Source organism: Bos grunniens, chromosome 11 (genome assembly GCF_055505025.1).
Source record: "Bos grunniens cultivar Pamir isolate PY7600 chromosome 11, Bosgru_T2T1.0, whole genome shotgun sequence".
NCBI lineage: Eukaryota > Metazoa > Chordata > Mammalia > Artiodactyla > Bovidae > Bos > Bos grunniens.
Window position 1 is genome coordinate 78483471 of NC_141175.1, and position 21501 is coordinate 78504971.

Consider the following 21501-nt stretch of genomic DNA (forward strand, 5'->3'; position numbering starts at 1 on the left):
CCACACAGCTGAGGTGAGGGTAGAGAGTGATGGGGGTGGGGGTGGCTTTGGTTCTGGTAGGGCTGTTGCTTTCCCACAGAGGGCTTGACAGGATAGAGCAGTGTCTTAGCTCTGGCTGCCATAGCAAAATACCAGGGACTGGGGCAACAGACATTTATTCCTCAGAGTTCTGGAAGCTGTGAAGTCCAAGAGCCAGATGCTGGCTGGTTCCATTCCTGGGGACGGCTCTCTTCCTGGCTTGCAGATGGCCACCTTCTCACTGCGTCCTCACATGGCAGAGAGAAAGAGCTCTGGTCTCTCTTCCTCTTTTTGTAAGGGCATAATCCCATCCCCTTCTTGTAAGGGCCCACCCATATGACTCCACTTAAACCTACTAACCGGAGAAGGCAATGCACCCCACTCCAGTACTCTTGCCTGGAAAATCCCATGGATGGAGGAGCCTGGTAGGCTGCAGTCCATGGGGTCGCTAAGAGTCAGACACGACTGAGCGACTTCACTTTCAGTTTTCACTTTCATGCATTGGAGAAGGAAATGGCAACCCACTCCAGTGTTCTTGCCTGGAGAATCCCAGGGACGGGGGAGCCTGGTGGGCTGCCGTCTATGGGGTCCCACAGAGTCGGATACGACTGAAGCGATTTAGCAGCAGCAGCAGCAAACCTACTAACCTCCCCAAAGCCCCACCTCCAAATACTGGGGCCCTGGGGATTAGGGCTTCCACATGTGGATTTCAAGGGAGCACGTACACTCAGTCCATAGTGAACACCCAACTCCACTTGGAACTTGGAAGCGTGTCCTGGCCCCTGTGGGTTCCTCTTCTGTCCCCATGCTTGGCTGTGCCTTCAGGGCATGCGTCATGGCTGACGAGTCACTGCTCTGGCCTGTAGAAGAGTGGGAGATATAATAGAGCTGGCATCTCTGGCTGGTGCACAAGGAGGGTCCCCCAGCAGAGACTGTCCAGGAGGAAGGAAGGGCAAACTGCAGCAGGGAGGTGGCCCTGGAGCCGAATCCAAAGGCCACAAGGGCTCCATTGCACTGAAGAAAACCGACTGGTGCCTTTTCTTTCCTTTTTCTTTTTTATTTTCATGAGATTGCTACGAAGTGGATGACAGAGCCCATGCAGAGGGGAGCAATGAGTGCGGAGGGGAGGGCCATGGAGGGCCAGAGACATGGTCAGAGGGTGACAATGGGACAGGGTGAGACGGTAGGGAATGTTGTGAAGCCATCAGGAGAGATGGGGACAGGAGGAGGCATAGGAGAACAGGGACAGAAAACAGGGACAAAGTGACCGAGATCCAGAGAGAGACAGGGGGACGTGGGGTCACTTAGATACAGCAAGCACCTAAGGCAGCTGGGCTGGGACAGGAAAGAAGACCTGAAGAGGGAAGGGGCCTGGAGGGGAAGGCTGGGTGGTGGGCAGACGGGTCCTTCTCTGTGCCCCTCACCCCGTCCAGCACTGTGCAGCTCATCGGGCATCAGGGTCCTTCCTCAGTCCCACCAGACTGTCCTCTCTGCTCTGGTCCAAGCCCTCACCTCCAAATAAGGAGGTCAGGCTTAAAGGGGGAGGTTTGAGGATCCTGCGGCCCAAGGGGGGCTGGTCTGATGGATATGGTGTGGCCAGGCCTAGAGGCTGGGGGTGGGGATGTGGCCTGGGAAACCCCCTTAGCCCCAGGGCCCATGGGACAACCACAGGGCATCACCAGCACTTTACGCCTTTCCTAGTCACTGTGTTGCTCTTGGGAGCCAGAAGAAATCAAGGGCTGGAAGGGGAGATGAAGAGAGAAGGTCACACATTCGCATCATTTGCTATGAGTTGTCGTCCCTTCCGGAGAGTGTGGTCTTCCTGGACCAGATGGCCGTGAGTCATGCCCGTTCCCAGAGCAGCTCCATGGCCAGACCCTTCCCTGACAGCACATCCCAGCAGACCAGGACTTGGTCTGACCCGGGTCGTGGGGTGAGGAGGCTGCTTTCCTAGAGCCACACTTCTAGTAACTTCTCCCAGAAACCACTGGGGAGCCCCAGACTATAGAAGTTTCATTCAGATCCCAAGACCAGGCTTGTCCAGAAGTGACATGCAGGTCAGGGAGCAGCCTGTGTACAGAGGGGAGAGTCGGCAGTCAGGGAATGACAGAGACCAGGCAGGGAAACCAACCCCAGGAGCCAGAGGGTGTGGAGGGAAGGAAAGTGACAGATCATTCCCAAGCACCAGGGGCAGGGGGAGGGCAGGGCCCACCTGCCCCACTCTGCCCTGGGCTCCCCCAGCATAATGTCCTCAGATCGGTCAGGGTGCAGAGCATGGGCCTTGGTGGTGGCTCTGAGATGTCATTATAGATAATGTAGAAACTGCTGGCAGTACCTCAGAAAAGAGCCCTTAAGAAAGGTGAAGATAACGGTGTTATTCTCCATAATTGAAAATGGCAATGAGAGGGAAAGAAAGTGAAGTCGCTCAGTCGTGTCCCACCCTTTGCAACCCCATGGACTGTAGCCTACTAGGTTCCTCCATCCATGGAATTTTCCAGGCAAGAGTACTGGAGTGGGTTGCCATTTCCTTCTGCAATGAGAGGGGCCTAACTGCATTTGAGATTGGACAGTCAACCCTCGCAGTGCACAGACAGGGTCAGCAACTTGCCCAAGGCCACACAGCCAGACATCTTTAGACACTGATCACTATTCTTGCACCTCCTGACAGTGTCCCGTGTCTAACTTGGGCAACCCTGAGATGTAGGTAGGATTATTCCCATTTTACCATGAGGGAAACTGAGGCCTGGTGGGTAACTTGCCCAGGGTCCCAAGGCTCATTCAGGGACCAGACTAAGAGCACCTTGGACTCTTGGCACAGGGCTCTTTCCCCCTCTGCTGTGAGGAGACAGTTTGTATTCCAAGGTGGTATTGGGGGGCAGCCTGTGTCACACTGACCACTCATCTTCCCTTGCAAGCTTCTACCTCAAGCAAGCCCTTCCTGTGTTGGTAGAGAAAGCAAGCCCACGCTCCACATCCCTGACCACACGGGTCCATCCCAGGCTAAGTCATTTCTTTGATGGAGCCTTGTTTCCCCGGGGCTACTCTTTTTAATCCACCCATCTTCCTCACCCTCTGTCCCGCCCACCCCAGTTCCTCAGTGTGGGTGAGTGTGTCAGCCACTAATCCAGGCAGGAGGCTTGGGGGCAGCCGTAGCACAGTGACACACCCTCTGATGTGGGACGAGGATATTTTAAATCTGAGTTATCCTTCAGAGTCAGGAACATGTGGTTTCCAGAACCAGGAGGACACTGGTTTCCCAACGAGGGGAGGGGAAGCAAGGAAAAAGTGTTGAAAGGGTGGGGGAGGTGGGTGGGGTGGGGACAAGACCTACTGAGGGCTGGCCTGGGAAGAATGCCGTCTGCAGACGAGAGGGTCAGTCCTCCTTGATCCTGGAAGCCTCTCCTTCTTGTCCTCTGGGGACCCTTGCTCCCAGCACACTTCCTGCAGCCTCAGCAACATGTTTCTATTTTTTCCCCATCTCCTTGGTGCAGCTCATTCCACTGCACCAGCGTGAGCCTGTGTGCCAAATGCCTCCCCTCGCTCTGGTGAAGAGAGTGTGTGAGGGAGGGAAGAGTGGTCACATTTGCCTCGGCCCCTGAGCCCCTGGGCAGGGGAGAGGCTGGGGGAGAGGACGGCAGAGCCCTGAACTTATCAACCAATTGTGAACATGCCAGTCTGGGTTTGGTCCAGCGTGAATGCCAGCCATTCCCTGCACGTGGCCAGCTGGGCCAGGTCCCTGGCACAGGGAGCAACCCCCACACCCTGCCCAGAGAAGCAGGGTGTCCAGAGGAGGGGCCACAGGTTCCTCGTGAGCAGCTAGAGAGACAGAGAAGGCATGGCTGGCCACCCTCTCCTGCGACACAGGCTCTAGTTTTCTTGGAAAAGACAGAGGGAAATGCCCTCTGTTCTGAGGTATGGGAAGATGAAGAGGGCTCTGCCTTTGGGGGGTTCCAGACCAGGCTGGAGACTGTGAATGAAAGTCAGTGGCTTTGAGGGAAAGATTTCCGTGGCAACGACCCTCTTCCCAGGAAGATGTCTGATTGGCCAGCTAGCCACCATTCTGTATAGAGTTACCTACTGGGTGAACCATGTGAGGAGAGGCCAGACTCCCTCCCGCCTACAGCCTTTCTGGTCGCCTCTGGCTGGGGCCCCAACCCCAGTCTTATCCACTGCAGCAAGTCAGGGAGGTAGTTTTGCTGAACACGTGGCGTGAACCATAACACCTTAAAGCAGAAAGAACTATCTGGGGTCACTTTCTTCCAAGGGAGAAATACCCTCTGGGAGAGGCAGGTCCCAACAATTCTGGGGATAAAGGTCAGTGGGAAAGCACAGAAGTAAGCCATGATGACAGTCCAAAGTGACACATCTGTTACTGGACAGGGTGTTTGTTTTGGCGCTTGTGAGGGCCCTCCCTCAGTGCTGGGGTCAGGAAAGCTCTTTGGAGAACAAGGACACCTAAGGTGATGCCTGCAGAAAGGTAGTTAAGTGAGATGGTGGCTATTGGAAAGAGCCTTCCAGGTTGTGGGGACAGCAGGGGCCAAGTCTTTGAGGCAAGAGTAATGATGGTGCTTTCTAGAGAAGACTCCGCGAGCAGGTGGTAAAGAGGGAGGGGGCCACAGAGATAAGCAGAAGCCACTCGCAAAAGGCCTGCATGTTTTGTATTTTTATACCTGTCTTCAGTCTTCAGTCAGAATTTTCCTCAGCCTCCAACTCCAGCAGGAAACCTAGTGGGAAATAGTCACTTCCTGCCCTTAGATCGGAGAAAACAAAACCCCAGCTATTTCTGCTTCACCCCAAATATCAAAGTTGACTCCTGCGGTTGGGGTATACAGGATACCTGACTTTCTCTTTTACAAACAGTGCTTATTGCTTTTCCATTTATAAAGGTCTATGTATTCAACATAGAAAACTAAAAAGAAGAAAATGAAGTCATGTATAATCCCTTCATCTGGAGCTTATTGACATCAACCTTTTGCATTTTTCCTTCTGTCTTTTTTGTTGTTACATAGTTGAGTTAAAACTATATATACAATTTTATTACCTGCCTTGTTCCTTTAACATAAGTATGTTCCCATGTTGTTAAAAAAGGCTTCATTTTTAACCTCCCTGGTAATTTTGTGTGTGAATGACTTCCTTACTTTACTGTATGTTTGAGCTTTTTATTTTGTAATTTTCTTGCTTCTAATTGTGGCCTTTTCTTTCATGCCTAAAGAAATTCCTTTAGCATGTGTTGTAAAGCTGGTTTGGTGGTACTGAATTCTTTCAGACTTTGCTTGTCTGTAAAGCTTATGATTTCTCCATGAAATTGGAACAAGAGACTTGATGGGTAGAGTAGTCTTGGTCTTATGTTTTTTTCCCTTTTCATCACTTTAAATATATCATGCCACTCCCTTCTGGACTGCAGAGTTTCTGCTGAAAAAAATCAGCTAATGACCTTATAGAGATTCCCTTGTATGTCATTTATTGCTTTTCCCTTGCTGCTTTTGATATTCTCTCTCTGTATTTAGTTTCTGTCATTTTGATCACAGTGTGTATTGATATGTTCCTCTTTAGCTTTATTCTGTATGGAACTCTCTGCACTTCCTGTTTCCTTTCCCAGGTTAGGAAAGTTTTCAACCATTAGGTCTTCAAATATGTTCTCATGCTCTTTCTGTCTCCTCCTCTCCTCCTTCTGGGACCCCTATAAGGTGAACATTAGCGTGCTTGCTGTTGTCCCAAAGGTCTCTGGAACTGTCCTCATTTCTTTTCATTCTTTTTTCTGTTCAGTGGCAATGATTTCCATTATTCTGTCTTTCAGCTCACTGATCCATTTTTCTATATCATTTAATCTACCATTGATTCCTTCTAGAAGCGGCTGTGGGCTCAGGAACTTTTATGTTTTTTGCTTTAATATTGGATTTGGGCTTCCCTGGTGGCTCAGACGGTAAAGAATCTGCCTGCAATATGGGAGACCTTGGTTTGATCCCTGGGTCAGGGAGATTCCCTGAAGAAGGGAATGGTTACCCATTCTAGTATTCTTGCCTGGAGAATTCCATGGGACAGAGGAGTCCAGTGGGCTACAGTCCATGGTGCTGCAAAGAGTCAGACACGACTGAGAGACTAACACTTTTTCACTATTATAGTTGATTTATGGAGTTCACAGGTAGCTCAGTGGTAAAGAATCCACTTGCCAATGCAGGAGATGCAGGAGACGAGGATTCGATCCCTGGGTCTGGAAGATCCCCTGGAGGAGGAAATGGCAATCCACTCCAGTACCCTTGCCTGGAGAATTCCAAGGACAGAGGAGCCTGGTGGGCTATAGTCCATAGGGTCACAAACAGTCGGGCACGACAGATCACACACCCATATTTGATTTACAATATTGTGTTAGTTTCAGGTATACAGCAAAATGATTCAGTTGTACATACACTTCTATCCATCCTTTTTCAGATTCTTTCCCAAACTCCTACTTTATCCCTCTTCCTCAAACCCTTTGGTAAGTATGTTTTCTACGTCTATGAGTGTGTATTATAAATAAATTCATTTGTATCATTTTTAGGTTCTACAGATAAGTGATATCATACGATATTTGTCTGTCTCTGACTGAATTACTTCACTTAGTATAGGTCTTTAGGCAGCCTGTTGCTGATGGGTGGGGCTGTGTGCCCACCAGTTAGTTGTTTGGCCTGAGGCCCCCATCACTGGCACCTGCAGGCGGCTGGGAGGGCCAGGTCTGGGCATTAACGAGGAGAGGGAGGAGCCTCCGCGATGGCGCTTGCCTACATTGGCTTCACGCGGTAGAAGAAACTTCCCGGGATGCACTGCTGCCGTCGCCACCTCTCCAGGAGACTCTCCAAGACCAGCCGGTAGATCTGGGCCAAGCACCTATCAAATGACTGCTTTTGTCCTGGGACATGAGGCATTTGGTGTGTATTTCCCCCAGGCCTCTGGGCTCCTGAAATCAAGCTCCGCTGGCCTTCAAAGCCTAATGCCCTGGGGGCTCGTCTTCTCCGTGCTGGGGAGCCCCATGGGCTCAGAACTGTCATTCCTGTGGGGAGCCGTTGCAAAAGTGGGAAATGTCCTGTCCTGGGGCTTGCAGGAGTCCTTAGGAGAGACCACCAAGTGAGGGTCCTTGGTTTCGTGCATGAAAGAAGTCAAGAGAGAGCCAGAGACAAGCAAAAGCAAGTTTACTTAGAAGGATGCATAGGCAGAATTTGGACAGGCTCAGAAAGTGAGAGTGGCCCCAGAGCATGGGGTCCTTGTTTTTTATGGACTGTGTAACTTCATATGCTAAAAGAGTGGGAGGAATATTCTTGTTATTTCAGGGAAAGGTGGGGATTTCCCAGGATTTGGGCCACTGCCCACTTTTTGACCTTTTATGGTTCCTCTTGGAACTGTTGTGGCATAAAGGGGAGTGACTGTAGTATTACAATAAAGGTATGATGAGCTGAAAGTCAATGACCCAACTGTTCTCGAAGCCACCTTGGTTTCAGCTGGTTCCAGCCAGTCTTTATTGGATCCCAACACTGGACCTCCTCTTCATTTATCTAGCACCTGTGTCCTGCTGCTTCCCCTCCTGTCTCATTCTCCCTGCAGAGATTTTACTCCCATATTCTTATGGGAAGCAGAAAGGCAATGGGCCGTTGTCTGTACCCACTTCAGGGCTGAGCAGGGCGGTTGACTCTGCCTGTCCAGGAGTAAAACCCTCTGGATGCCTAGCCTAGGGAGTCCCAGGGGCAGGACAGCTCCTTGTTTCGAGTTGGAGAGTGGTATGGGCTGGAATCCTTGCAGAGCCATCATTTTGACATGAAACTGTTGTAACCTGGAAGACATCAACTTCACCAGGAGGTTAAAGAGGCAGGGGGAAGAGGAGGAGTAGGAACGACCATGACTGGGCCCAGGAAGGGCAGGAACCACATAAAGCTAGGGAGGGCACTCTTAATGTGGACCTGATGGCATTAGGGTCTGACCCCTGGTTGTAGCCGTGTAACTATGATGTTTGTTCATAAATCTTTTTGATGTCCATCTCCATCTGGGCTGAATTATTGACATATGTACAGGAGGTTTTGTTTATGACCTCACACACACCACCCTGGTCAGCCAGCAAGTAATCCAAGGCCAATCTATTGTCCATAACCACATCTGCCAGTGAGTTTAAAGAAGGCGAAAGTCTATTTAGGGCATTTCCAGTGGTCAGGCTAGGCTCTCTAAAGTGTTGGTTAGATTTCCTAGGGTTACCTCACAATAGGTAAAGCCTCTCCATGGAGCTGCCAATCCCCTCTGCCAGTCCTGCTCCTGCCAGTGTTAGTCCAGTGACCCTCCTGGGCTGGTATTGAGTATTACTACGTATTGTGACTGTGAATGGGACCAACTGTCCTAGTGTACTGGCTCCCTTGTGCCATACGTTATTAATAAAAGGATGAGCAGTTACACAGGGGCCAAATTTCCTCTGGGATGCCCTTGTCTTTGGGCCCTCATTCTGGGGAGTGCCACATATGCAGGCATATCCTGAAGGTGCAGTAAGAGATCTGGGAACAGAAGACTTTAATAAGCAAGCAGCCACCCAGATCAGAAGGGACAGGTCATGAACTCAGTGAGGGGACGAGAGCCTAATAGTATACTGAAAAGAGTTAAGTCTGGGAGTAGTCCACACCCTTTGGCTTGGATGAGATGGTGGGTACAAAAGGGCGTTACCCACCCCTTCCATAAAGTCCAACAGTTTTTAGTCCAATCCATCCCTGTCCTGTGGGCACCCTGGGCCTGGGCTTCACTTCACAGTGAAGGCATTCACACAGAATGGAGGCATTCATGAGGATGCAGCTTGGGTCTGGGTTCCAAAACATTGTGATCATCTTGCCATCCGGCAGCCAGGGATTGTTCCAAAGAGGCTCACCACAGCCTAGAGAGCCATAAGTGTAGTGACATCAGAAGCATGACTGGTTTTCTGGATGACAAAAGTAGCCATGATTAATGGAAAAGTTATGTCATGTTTTTAAAAAAGAGTTAAATGTGGCAAGGTATCAGGCCTGATGGAAGTATCGCCCATTGAGCTCATGTTGGTATATATGTGTGTGTGTGAGGGGGGAGGGTTGTTTCCATGTGTTTGAACTGGTAAAGCTCTTCTATAAAAATTTTTTTGGAGTAGTACAATGTTATATTAGTTTCAGTGTACAGCAAACTGATTCAGTCTATGTATACATATATTCATTCTTTTTCTTTTTTTTTTTTCCTGGTAGGTAAACTTGAATTTATTAAATGCCAAAAACTTTTGATTTTTTCAACCATTTAAAAATGCACAACTTTAGTTCACAGACCATACAAAAGCAGGCGGGAGACCAGTTTGCCAAACCCTGGTTCACATCATACAATAGCATATAAACATGCTTTTTATGGGACTTTCCTGGCAGCCAAGCGGGTTCAATCCCTGGTTGGGGAACTAAGATCCTACATGTCTTGTGACAAGCGTCCCTCCCTGCACGGTTTATTTTAAAAAGGTGCTGCCTTCAGGTACAAGGATGACACATACGTGTACTTCCTATAACAGTAGGTATTAAGAGCTGCTAGTTATAGGGAACAATAAGACAACAAAATTTTAAAAAGCCAGTTCCTAATTTACTAGCTGTACTTCTAAGTACTTGGCAGCTAGAGAACATTTCTATCATTGGACAGGCCCATGTCCTAACTGACAGGAGTATTTATTCAGTACGTCATCACAAACCATATAATACAATAACAGTTCCAACGTTTCATATTTATTACTGAGTCTCAGACTGATAGTGAGGAAATAACATCAGGAGCCAAGCATTACAGTAGTGATGTTCTCATTGTGATTTGGCTGCTTAAAAAAGTGGTCTTAACATGTGTGCCACACATGTTAAGATCACTTCTTATAGACCCAGCTTGGTTCTTCTCCAATGTCTTCTCTTGGAGTTGTACCTGATTTTATTGCCAGTTTTCATTTGAATCCATTGAGGAATGGGACGATTCTGCTTTTGTTTCTTGGCCAGGAATCGCTTGATCCTGAAAGTCTTATGAGAAGACATGGTGAGGAGAGAACTCAACCGCACATAGGATGGCGGAGAAGAGAAAAGAGCTCATTCTTTTTCTGATTCTTTACCCATCTATATTATTATAGAATATTGAGTTCCCTATGCTATATAGTCGGAGAAGGCAATGGCACCCCACTCCAGTACTCTTGCCTGGAAAATCATGGACGGAGGAGCCTGGTAGGCTGCAGTCCATGGGGTCGCAAAGAGTCGGACATGACTGAGCGAGTTCACTTTGACTTTTTACTTTCATGCATTGGAGAAGGAAATGGCAACCCACTCCAGTGTTCTTGCCTGGAGAATCCCAGGGACGGGGGAGCCTGGTAGGATGCCGTCTCTGGGGTCACACAGAGTCGGACACGACTGAAGTGACTTAGCAGCAGCAGCAGCAGCATGCTATATAGTAGGTCCTTGTTTGTTATCTGTTTTATATATAGTAAAGAGTATATGGTAATATCAAGCTCCTAATTTATCCCTCCCTGCTCCTGACATTTCCCCTTTGGCACCCAACCGATTTGTTTTTGAAATCTGTGAGTCTGTGGTAAAGCTCTTGTGGTATGTACCTGTTTGTATCTGTAATGACGATTGTAAGCCAGGGTTTTCATGGCAGACCCAACAATTAACTAGTTTTTCTCCCTGGTGACTATTTTAGATATGTTTAATAAAGCATTTTTTCCCCATTCCTCCTGGGTTGAGACCATTGTCAGAAGTTCTACTAGGAGTATTATGGCTTTTGACATTGTATTACTACATTTTTTCTTTCAGACCCAGCAAAGAAGATGTTTATCAGGGTGAGGGGATTCTGAAAAGTGGCAGAATAAGAGCATGATTGTCAGAAATGCCAGGTTGACTAGACCAAGCCACCTTGGCCACATGAAGTCACTTACTGGTTCTCTTGAATAGGTATCTGTCTTCCACGGGCTCACAGGAGTAAGGCTCCTCTGGTTGCTATTGGGACTTACACAGATTTTATTCTAGACAGACGTACCCAACTAGTGACTCTCATAGCTTGACAGCAGTTGGATTGCTTAGTTACGCTTGACACGGTCCCTTCCATCGTGGCTGTAGCTGGTCCTCAAGGGGCCCTTCCTTCCAAGTTTTTAGTAGGACAAAGTCCCCTGACTGGATGGAGACCTCGACCTTTTTCTTTCGTAGGGGTTGGGGCAGCACTTTGTTTCTGTACTCTTGGAGGGCCCTTTGAGCTTGGCTTAAGCTGAACAGTGTGGGCATCCAATTTGGGGGCTTCCTCATCAAACAAGAGATCTGAAGGAAAAAAGGGCCTCCCATCGGTCATGTCCAACAGGCTAAGTTTCAGAATTTCCTCTGGGGCCATCCTAGTCCTTAGAAGGACGACAGGGAGGAGGGAGACCCAGGTTTCTGAAGCCTTTTGACATAGTTTAGCGAGTGTTCTTTGTAGAACATGACTTGCTGTTTCAGCCTTGCCACCTCCAGGAAGAGTGGAGGCGGTAGTTAATACCCAGAACGGAGGCAGCTTGTTGGGTCACCTTGGCAGTGAAGGGATGTCCGTCATCACTCTGTAGACTTTTTGGTAACCTGAATTTCGAAATTATCTCTTTAAACAGAAATTTGGATATTTTTATTGCCTTTTCAGTTCTAGCAGGCAAAGCTTCTAACTATCCTATAAAGGTGTCTATGAATACCAATAGGTATTCCCATTTGGGAGTACTATTCTCGTTCCCATTTGAGGGCATTTGGGTCAAGTCTGTTCACCAGTCTTCCCTTGGATAGGTTCCTTGATGTTGTATGGGCTGAGTTAGGGGTGGAGGTATGGGGTGGCTTTCTGGGTTATTTTGGCACAAAGCTTGCAAGCCCATGACATTTTTAACAGTTTGGGACAGTCCCTTACCTAGGAACACAGTTCGAATAGGAAGTCCCACCCTAAGTGGGAGAATTCTTGGACGTCCTTATTTTCCATTGCTGGGGCCCCAGGAATGAGAAGCTTGTTATCTTTTGTCGGCCACCCTGAGGGGTTTCTTTCCAGTCCCCTATATTTAGCCCCCTCACTTTCTTCAGGTGTATAAGATGGCATCACTGGGAAGGATGGATTGTCAGGTCTGAGAGCTGCAGTTTGTAGGACTGGGTGTTCTTGGCTGCAGCTTTAGAGGCCTTGTTGGCCAGGGCATTTCTCCTTCAAAGGAGGTGTGGCCCCTTTGGTGACGCCTGCCATGAATGACTGCAGCCTCCTCTGGAGGCAGACCTCTTTTAGGAGTTCTAGAATTTGTGCCTGGTGTTTAATAGAGACACAAATTCTTTGGCTGTCAGTAGTCCCCTTTCTTCCCATATGGCAGCAATGGGTGCGTAGCACTAGGAAACCATACTTGAAATCAGTATTTATATTGATTCTTAATCCTGTTCCTAGTTGGAGTGCTCTGGTCAAGGTAATTGACTCAGCCGTTTGGGCAGAAATGTAAGAGGGTAGAGCTCAAAAATCGTCTGCAGGCTGACTATGACATACATAGCCAGCCTTTCTAAAAACTGCTTCCATCAGTAAACCATTCGGCATAGAGACTGGTCAGGGGCTCACTGTTGAGATCAGGCCTAGTGAGTAAACTTGTTCAGTAGTCTCCATGCAGGAGTGAACGAGGACTTGGGGTGGGGCTCTGGCATTAGAGTTGCTGGGTTCCAGACTTGGCAAACCTTGAGTGTTTGATGCCTGTGGGACTAAGAGGGCTTGGTTTATATATTTATTTATGAAGCAAAGTTGTTTTACAATGTTGTGCTAGTTTCTGGTATATAGCAAAGTGATTTAGCTGTACATATATATTCTTTTTCATTTTATTTTCCATTATGATTTATTATAAGATATTGAATATAGTTCCTTGTGCTATTCAGTAGAACCCTGTTGTTCTATTTTATATATCATAGTTTGTATCTGCTAATCCCAAACTTCTAGTTTATTCCCAACCCCCCACCCCCTGCCTTTCCCCTTTGGTAACTGTGAGTGAGTCTGTTGTGAGTCTGTTCCTGTTTTATAACTAAGTTTATTTGTATCATGTTTTAGATTCCACATATAAACCATATTGTATGATGTTTGTCTTTCTCTGACTTACTTAATATGACAATTTCTGGGTCCATCCATGTTGTTGCAAATGGCATTATTTCATCCTTTTGTATGACCAAGTATTATTCCATCACACACACACACACACACACACACACACGTCTTCTGTATCTATTTTCTGTCAATGGACATTTAGGTTGCTTCCGTGTCTTAACTATTGTAAATAGTGCTGCTATGAACATCGGGATGCATGTATGTTTTCAAAATTGAGTATTCCAGGAGTGGAACTGCTGGATCATATGGCAACACTATGCTTAGGTTTTAAAGGAACCATCATACTGTTTTCATAGTGACTGCACCAACTTACATTTCCACCAACAGTGCGGAAGAGTTCTCTTCTCTCCACACCCTCTCCAGCATTTATTACTGTAGAGTTTTTAATGATGGTTATTCTGATTCATGTGAGGTGATAACCTCATTGTAGTTTTGATTTGCAGGAGGACTTGGTATTTAGCCCCTGTGTTGGGTTTCCCAAGCTTAGTAAAAAACCCTTTACCCTCTCTGTGAGAGGCAGAAGTAGAGGGTTCACTGGTGGTTCAGATGGTAAAGAGTCTGCCTGCAATGCGGGAGATCTGAGTTCAATCCCTGGGTTGGGAGGACCCCCTGGAGAAGGAAATGGCAACCCACTCCAGTATTCTTACCTTTAAAGAACCCATGAGTGAAAGAGTCTGGTGGGCCACAGTCCATAGAGTTGCAAAGAGCTGGACACAACTGAGTGACTTCACTTGGTATTTAAGCAGTCACCACCGGTGCCCTTTTGCTTCTAGGACTCCTTGTGCCTGGTGAGGGGTTAGGACTTCAGTGATTGTTCCAGGGAGAACTTACTTACTGGCTGCTTCTACTAGCAGAGCAGCGGCAGTCACTGCTCTAAGACACCCTAGCCATCCAGTGGCCATCTGATCAAGTTTTTTTTGAGAAATAAGCTACTGGTCTAGGGAGGTCCCCCAGTTTTTGAGTGAGGACACCAGGGCTACTCTTGTCTCTCATAGAGTAAGTTTGGGAAATCCAACACAGGGGCTAGGAATGCCTGTTGACAGTTTTCATCCCAGATGAGGGGTTTGTGGTCACCTTCTTTTACAGCCTCATAGAGAGGCTTTGCTAGAAGCCCAAATCCAGGTATCCAGATCCTACAAAATCCTGCCATCCACACAAAGGCCTTCGGTTGCCTCTTTGTCTGGGTCCAGGCGTCGGGGAGAGTTGAGGGTTATAATGGCTTCCTTTTGGTCCTTGGTTACAGTCTCCTTTTCCCAGTGAAAAGTGAAAGTGTTAGTTGCTCAGATGTGTCTGACTTTTTGCAATCCTATGGACTGTAGCCCACCAGGCTCCTCTGTCCATGGGATTCTCCAGGCAAGAATACTTGAGTGGGTGGCCATTTCCTTCTCCAGGGAATTTTCCTGATACAGGGATTGATCCTGGGTCTCCTGTATTGCAGGCAGATTCTTTACTGTCCGAACCACCAAGGAAGCCCAGAGTTGAGCACATATCCTGGGTACTTAACTTGTTGGGAGGAATCTGAGCCTTGTGAAGAGAGGCTCAATATTTTCATTCCCCTAGGAAGCTAAGGATCTGAATGATGCTTTTATCTGTCTTTCTTAGTAGGATTAGAAATTAGGGAGTCATCCACTACTGTAGGAGAGACCCATTTACCAGTTGTAATTCTCTTAATTTGTTTGCTAATATATTTCCAAACAGGAGGGAAACCCTGGGGCAGATAAAGTGTTATGAGGGTCTGCATCTGTCCACTTAAAAAGAGATACTGGGAGTCTGGCTGCAGGGGAGTGCAAAAGAGGCATCCTTTAGGTCGAGCACTGTAAACCGGTTTGCATTTTCTGGAACTGGGGTCAGTATGGCATATGAATTAGGAACTACGGAGTGACCCAGGACCACTGCCTCATTAACTGACCTCAGGTCTTGAACAAACAAACACGTATTTTCCATTTGCTTTTTTATGGGCAGAACAGGGTATTACACAGAGATCAGCAGGGTCATAACAGCCCATATTTTTAAAACTTGGTTTATTAAAGGCTGGATACCTCATTGGCCCTTGGGCTCAAGGGGTACTGGTTATCCACCAGTGATCAGCATTGGTTTTAATGAAATCTGAGCTAGGGGCAGATTGCTGGGTTTGCCGGAAACCTCCATGTCCAGAGGGGTTTACTTGAGAAATGTAGGGTGGAGAGGAGATCTCCTCTGATTTGTGACTGAGGCATGCTCCCATGGCCATGAGCAATTGTTTCCCTGGTGGGTGCCTTCTCTGAGGGGGTCTCTGAATTGAACTACTATCTGGAATTCAGTGAGCAAATCCCTTCTCAGCAAGGGGGCGGGACACTCAGGCAGGAGTAGTAACTGTGTGCAAAGGTAAAACTTCCTAGCAAGCAGCTGGGGGTCGGGGGTGAATTGCTTGGTTTTGGGCCATCCATCCATCCCCATTACTTTCAGGATGGGGAGGACAAGGGTCCAGGGAGATCAGTCAGCACAGAGTAGGTGGGCCCCATATCTAGTGGGAAAAAAAAAAAAAAAGAAGTAGCTTTTCTACCTCCCACATCAAGGGTTACCTGAGGCTCCTTCACGGAAATGACCTGGTGTCCTTTGGGAGCCAAGGGGGTCCTGGGCCCCCTAACTCTTCAGTCCTTTTGGTCATCATCAGCTTGAGCAGCCCCAAGCCTCATCTGGACTGGGGGCCCCCTTGCTCCTAGGAGTCCTCTAGTTTACATACCAGGCAGGATTTGGGTGGACATTTCCCATACAGAGGGCATTCGAGCTTCCAGTGGCCCTCCTGGCTGTGTTTAGAACAGGTTCCTTCTCAGTGGGAGAGTGGCTCTGATCCAGATTTTTCAGATCCTGCCCCTGCTGTTGGCTTTTACAAGGGGTTGGGTATAACCCTGGTGGTTCAGGGGCTAGGGCTGCCACCAATAACTGTGCCCTTTGTGGTTTCCCTGAGTCTTCTTCGCTTCCTCAACCCTCTCTCTATTGTTAAATGCTCCAGAGGCTAAGTCCATGAGCGGATTCATGGAGGTCTGGGGTCCCCTAGCTGCTTTCTGTAATTTTCTGCTAATGTCTGGGGCAAATTGATAAAATGAGTGTTAACTAGGACTTACCCTTTGTGGGTGTCAGGATTAATACTGGTATACTTTCTAAAGGCTGGCCCTGTAAGAGGGCCGGATCCTCATCTTTTCCATGTTACTTCCCTGATTTCATCATAATTAACAGGCTTAACAACACATCTTTCATCCCTTCTATGAGGCGAGTCGCCATGTGCTTCTTGGTGTAAGCCCTCTACCTCTTTGCTGGTAGCCCCAGTGGAGGTCATGGTCAAGGGCTGCATTCTCTCTTGCAAGGTAGATTGTATGTCCTTGATGTGGGGCTGCCAGTTTACCGGCATGTGCCCAGGCTGAAGCAAGGATCCAGCTTTTCTCTTCAAAGGTGAAGCAAGTAGAAAGGAGGATCTGTCAGTCCCCCAGGTAAGTTCTCAAAACATTGTCAGCTTGGTGAATTCTTCCGCGAACCGACTGGGGTCCTCAGAAAGATGTCCAAATTTCTCTTCGCAAGTAGTTAGGTCAACCATAGGAAAAGGGATGTGGACTCATTGTTCCTCCATCACCCGTGGGCACTTTGCCTAAGGGACAGAATTTGGTAGGAGGAGGCTGGTAGGCAGCCTGGCTTCGTGTAGTATTGGCGCTGGTACCGGAGGATACAGGACGGGACTGGAGGGATAAGGCAGTGGGATTTCCAGCAGATCAGATGGGGCACTAGGGGTAGATGATCCGAAAGACGGTCCTTCCTCAGAATTAGGGGGGCATAGGAGTTCCAGTGGCCTCCATAGGAGCCAGTACTTCCCTGGTGGCTCAGACGGTAAAGCGTCTGCCTACAATGCGGGAGACCTGGGTTCGATCCCTGGGTTGGGAAGATCCCCTGGAGAAGACATGGCACCCCACTCCAGTACTCTTGCCTGGAAAATCCCATGGACGGAGGATCCTGGTAGGCTACACTTCATGGGGTCTCAAAGAGTTGGACGGGACTGAGCGACTTCACTTTCAGGAGTTCCTAGTTGTGGACATGGAAGAGGCGGACCTATAAAGGACCATGGAAAACAGTGGGCTCCTGTGGGGGAAGAAGTCACTTTGGAGGGGTATGAGCCAGGCATACCCATCAGGAGTCTTTTAGATCTGGATCTTGAGGCAGGGTCATGAACATTTGAGCATACAGGACTCCCCTTATTCTCCTTCCTTTTTACAAAACACATCCAGCTGCAAGATGGCATTGTAGTTCAGTAATCCATTTTCTGGCCAGATCTCTTGATCCCCTATTTGGGGCCATGTAGTATTCAAAATAAGATTAATTTATTTTTTCTTAAGCCATCCTGTCTGAATCTGCCACAGTTAGCTAACATGTGTCCTAACAGAGACTCCTTCATAGTGCTTATAATCACTCCCATTTTGGGTTAGGATGTCATGACGAGACAGGGGTCTGAATTTCGGGGATTCTGTAGGAAATGGGCCACTGCCCACTCTTTGGCCTTTTATGGTCCATTTCAGAACCATCATGGCATTAGGGGGAGTGACTTTTAATATGACCATAAAGGTATGGTGGGCTAAAGGTCAATGACTGAACTATTCTTGAAGCCAGCTTGGTTTCAGCTGGTTCCAGTCAGTCTTGATTATCTTCCAAACAGCCACGCCCCCTCTTCATTTACGTAGCCCTCGTGTCCTGCGCCTTTCCCTCCTGTCTCAGAATCTCTGCAATATAACTCTAGTTTGTGAGTCACCCATCCGGGGTGAGGGGCGCGTAGGGGATTTGATTGTATTTCAAGTCCACCCCTTCTGCCCATCTCATTGCAGCTCCTTCCTTATGTCTTTAGCTGTAGATCTTTTCTGATAGGTACCGGTCTTTTCCACTGATGACTGTTTTGCAGCTTAGTTGAGATTTTGCTGTGCTTGTGAGAGGATATGAGTGCAGTGTCTTTCTACTCCACCGTCTTGGCCCCAAAAGACTCCACTTCTGAGTTCTGTATCAGATGGGCTCTCTTAGGTTGCCTCCAGGTCTGAGGATCAGTGAGTATAGTAATACCAGAACTGGCCCATCATCAGAATCACTTCGTTACCACCCAGGCTTTGAGCATCAGAATCTAGGGTGTGGAGCTGGAGAAGGTGCATTTTTAAGAACCCCTTTCAGGATCAGCATTTGGGAGGGGCTGTTTTGAAACCCTCTGGGCTGCCATGTAGCACTTACACAGCTCCTTCGAGGAACTCACAGAGTCGAGATGTCTCCTGTTAAATTGGGCAAAACATTTTCTACCTTGTAGAACCAGTGGGCAAACATTACTGGTACTCAGGGTCTGGCATAGTTTATGTGCTCAAAAAATAGTAGCTGCTGTTCATCTAGTTCCCAGGGGAAGCCTTTGCTCTATATCCAGACAGACAGACAGACACTTTCTATACTCACCCCTGGGAAGGGCTTGCTGCCTTGGGACCCAGTTCTGCACACATTTCTTTGCATAAATATAGAATTCATGCTCATCCTTTCAGGAACACGTCTATTGTATGGCAGACACTACATTTTAAAAAGTTAGAACACATTTCCAGGAGACAGAATATGTATAATCAGGACTGTCCCCAAAAACAGGCTATAGGACCATAGATGAGAACCATAGATAATGATTTCTAAACACATGGATTGTGCATGCATGCTAAGTCGCTTCAGTCGTGTCTGACTCTTTGCAACTCCATGGACTGTAGCCCACCAGACTCCTCTGTCAATGGGATTCTCCAGGCAAGAATACTGGAGGGGTATTGCCATGCCCTCTGAGGTGTTCTTAGAACCCTTTTGCCACCCAGTCAAGGAGGTGGTAAGTTTGTCACTGGTTGCTCTTAAGTCTAGAAACATAATAAACACAAATTTTTAGAGCCATTTGATAATGCCACAGTATTCAAATGTGAGATCATCTTTTTTTCTAGTATTTCAAGTTTGTTGTGTCTTACAAAAGCACTGGTCTGTGACTGATTAGTTTCAAAATTAGTCCTTTACAGAAAACTTCAGAAGCTATGGTCTAATGACTGATAGATGCCACCTTACTTAATCCTCACGGTCTTGGGGTCCTTTCTCTTTTCCTTGTCCCCCCTCCCAGGAACCCAGCACCCTCATGTTTGCCTGCTAAGGTTCAGCCAGAGGAGGGCAGCTCAATCCCTCAGTCTCCTCTCCCACCCCAACCGCGAGGCAGGGGCCAACATTCCCCAGGAAGACCCCAGGGAGAGTGTAGGGGCTCCTGATTTGCCCACAGTATGGGGGTGTGAGACCCTCAGGGCAGATTAACCTGGGGACTGCCATGTTCCTGAGGCCTCAAAGGAGGGAAATTCCCCAGACAACCTCTGCCCTTCATTTGGAATCACGGGTCCATGTCATAGAGCTTTCACTTGCACCCAATCCCAGGACTCTGTGCTGCAGCAATCAGCTAATTGTCACGTTGTATACTGCTAAACATTGAGCCTGTGTTAGCTGCTCCGGGGTGCACCAGATGAAGGTATTTTTGGTAAGCATGTACTCTGATTAACTCATTTAATTTTCACTATGACCTTATGAGATAGATCCTATTTTTACCTTCATTGCACAAGAGACTATCAAGGAGGTTAAGGGACAGGCTTAAAATCATGCAGCTAATAAGTGTGAGGCCTGGAGGCCTTCCCTGCACCCGCCCCCAAGCCGCTGCTCTGTGCCGGGTCCTGAGCTCTTAACACATGTGAGGCTGTGCACATGCCATTGAGGGGCTTGCAGCCTAGTTGGGTCTGAGAGACCCTTGAGAATCCTAGAAGGGTCACACAGACCTGACCTATGGAACCTGGAGGAGAGAGGGAGGCTGGGATGGCGGTGGGGGAGGAGGGTGGATGGGGAGAGGGGAAAACTTTCAGGGAGAGAGGCGGCTGGCTCCCCTGGGTGCTCGCTCACATCCTGTGTCCCTGCCCCTGCCTCCCCAGACATGATCTCACTCCTCAGCCTCATCCCTGGGGCTTCAGAGGAGAGGCTATCATTTCCTCCCACACACCAGAACTTGGGGCCTGAAAGACCCCTCTCCCCTGTCAGGGCAGCCTAGGCTCCCACAGTGACAAGGATGGCTGGCTGTCACTAGCCCATGCTCCCCAGCCCCTCACACAGCAATCCCCCCCTGCCCGGCCCCCCCGAAGCACACACTTCTCACATTATCTCAGCACTTTTTGTGCTTTTTCCTTCTTTGGGAAGGATACGCATTAGGAATCCCAGAGGGAAGAACCCTGCTGGAAATCTTCCCATCTTCCCACTCCCCTGGTTTCCCCTCTCCCATCTCTGATGTTCTGTGCTCTACAAGTGGGGCAGAGTACACCAGGCAACTGGCATCAGAAACTCCAAGTCGTATCTGGCTGCCTGAATCTCTCAGGGGCCAGTTATTTAAATTGGGCGTGATCATGAAGATTAAATGAGAAACAGCCATGGACGTTCTTCACCAGCTCTCAGCAGCTCTAACTAGCTTAGCTTCCCTGCCACGCTCGGCTTTTTCCAGTCTTGTCCAAGCTTCAAAACTGGGCTCAAGCCCACTTCCTCCCAGAAGACCTCCTTGACTACACCAGTCTGGACTGAGTCCTTAGCCCAAAGGGGTCATCATCTACACTAGGTGACTTGTGTTTCTGCAGCCCCAGAGTGCCTTATGAACACCAAGTGTCACTCTTCTGACCACGTATTGGGATCACCATGCTGTCCTCGTAGCACCAGACCTAATGCAAGATCATGTTTGCCAAGAGGGTCAGATGGCAGGGATCTCTTAGCCACTCAGGGAGATGGCCTGGAAGAGATTTTTAAAATTCCCTTTATACTGATGAGGATGGTGATGCTGAGAAAGCCCATGAGACCTGGCCAAGGTCACAGGACTGGGTAGTCAATTGCCAAGTCTGGGTTCAAATCCAGGTTCCCACATTCTCATCACTCCCTGGGGGGGCGGGGGGCACATTTGCTCAGGGCCCAAATAAAACCAACAAAGGACCAGAAGTGTGTACCCTTGGGGCTTCTGTGACTCTTAAGTGGGCTCCTGCCTTTCTTTGCTACCCCTGCTTCCTCCCCCTGGCATCTCCAACCCCTCCCAGAAGCACCCCTAAGCCCTGGCAGACAGCCCGTCCAGGCCTGGGCTGGCAGAGATAGTCCCAACAGAAGGCTATGGGGCACATGGCCGCAGGGGCCCCGGTGGCTGGAACAGGCCCTAGACACTGCATGCGTCCAGATCTGGGTCTGGGTGCAGATCCAGAAGGAGACAGGCAGAGTTTGCTCTTGGCAGGACAGAGAGTCCCAGTTCTGAAGGTCCCCAGGGGCCCGGAGAGGGTTTTAAATAGCCAGGGACAGCCCAATTGTGAGGCCTGC

At 48.5% G+C, this 21501-nt stretch overlaps 1 protein-coding gene across 1 annotated transcript; it reads right to left on the minus strand.

Annotated features, from left to right (window-relative positions):
• Window positions 1-9730: 9730 nt before the first annotated feature.
• Window positions 9731-10109, minus strand: LOC147363368 (large ribosomal subunit protein eL39-like). The gene has a single exon (XM_086327108.1). The coding sequence runs from the start codon at window positions 10038-10040 to the stop codon at window positions 9885-9887; it is 156 nt and encodes a 51-aa protein (XP_086183234.1). The 5' UTR covers window positions 10041-10109; the 3' UTR covers window positions 9731-9884.
• Between the last annotated feature and the right edge of the window lie 11392 nt (window positions 10110-21501).

What these genes read in the sequence shown, in the direction of transcription:
- LOC147363368 (XM_086327108.1), bottom strand. Translation starts at nt 10,040, where the DNA reads ATGTCTTCTCATAAGACTTTCAGGATCAAGCGATTCCTGGCCAAGAAA.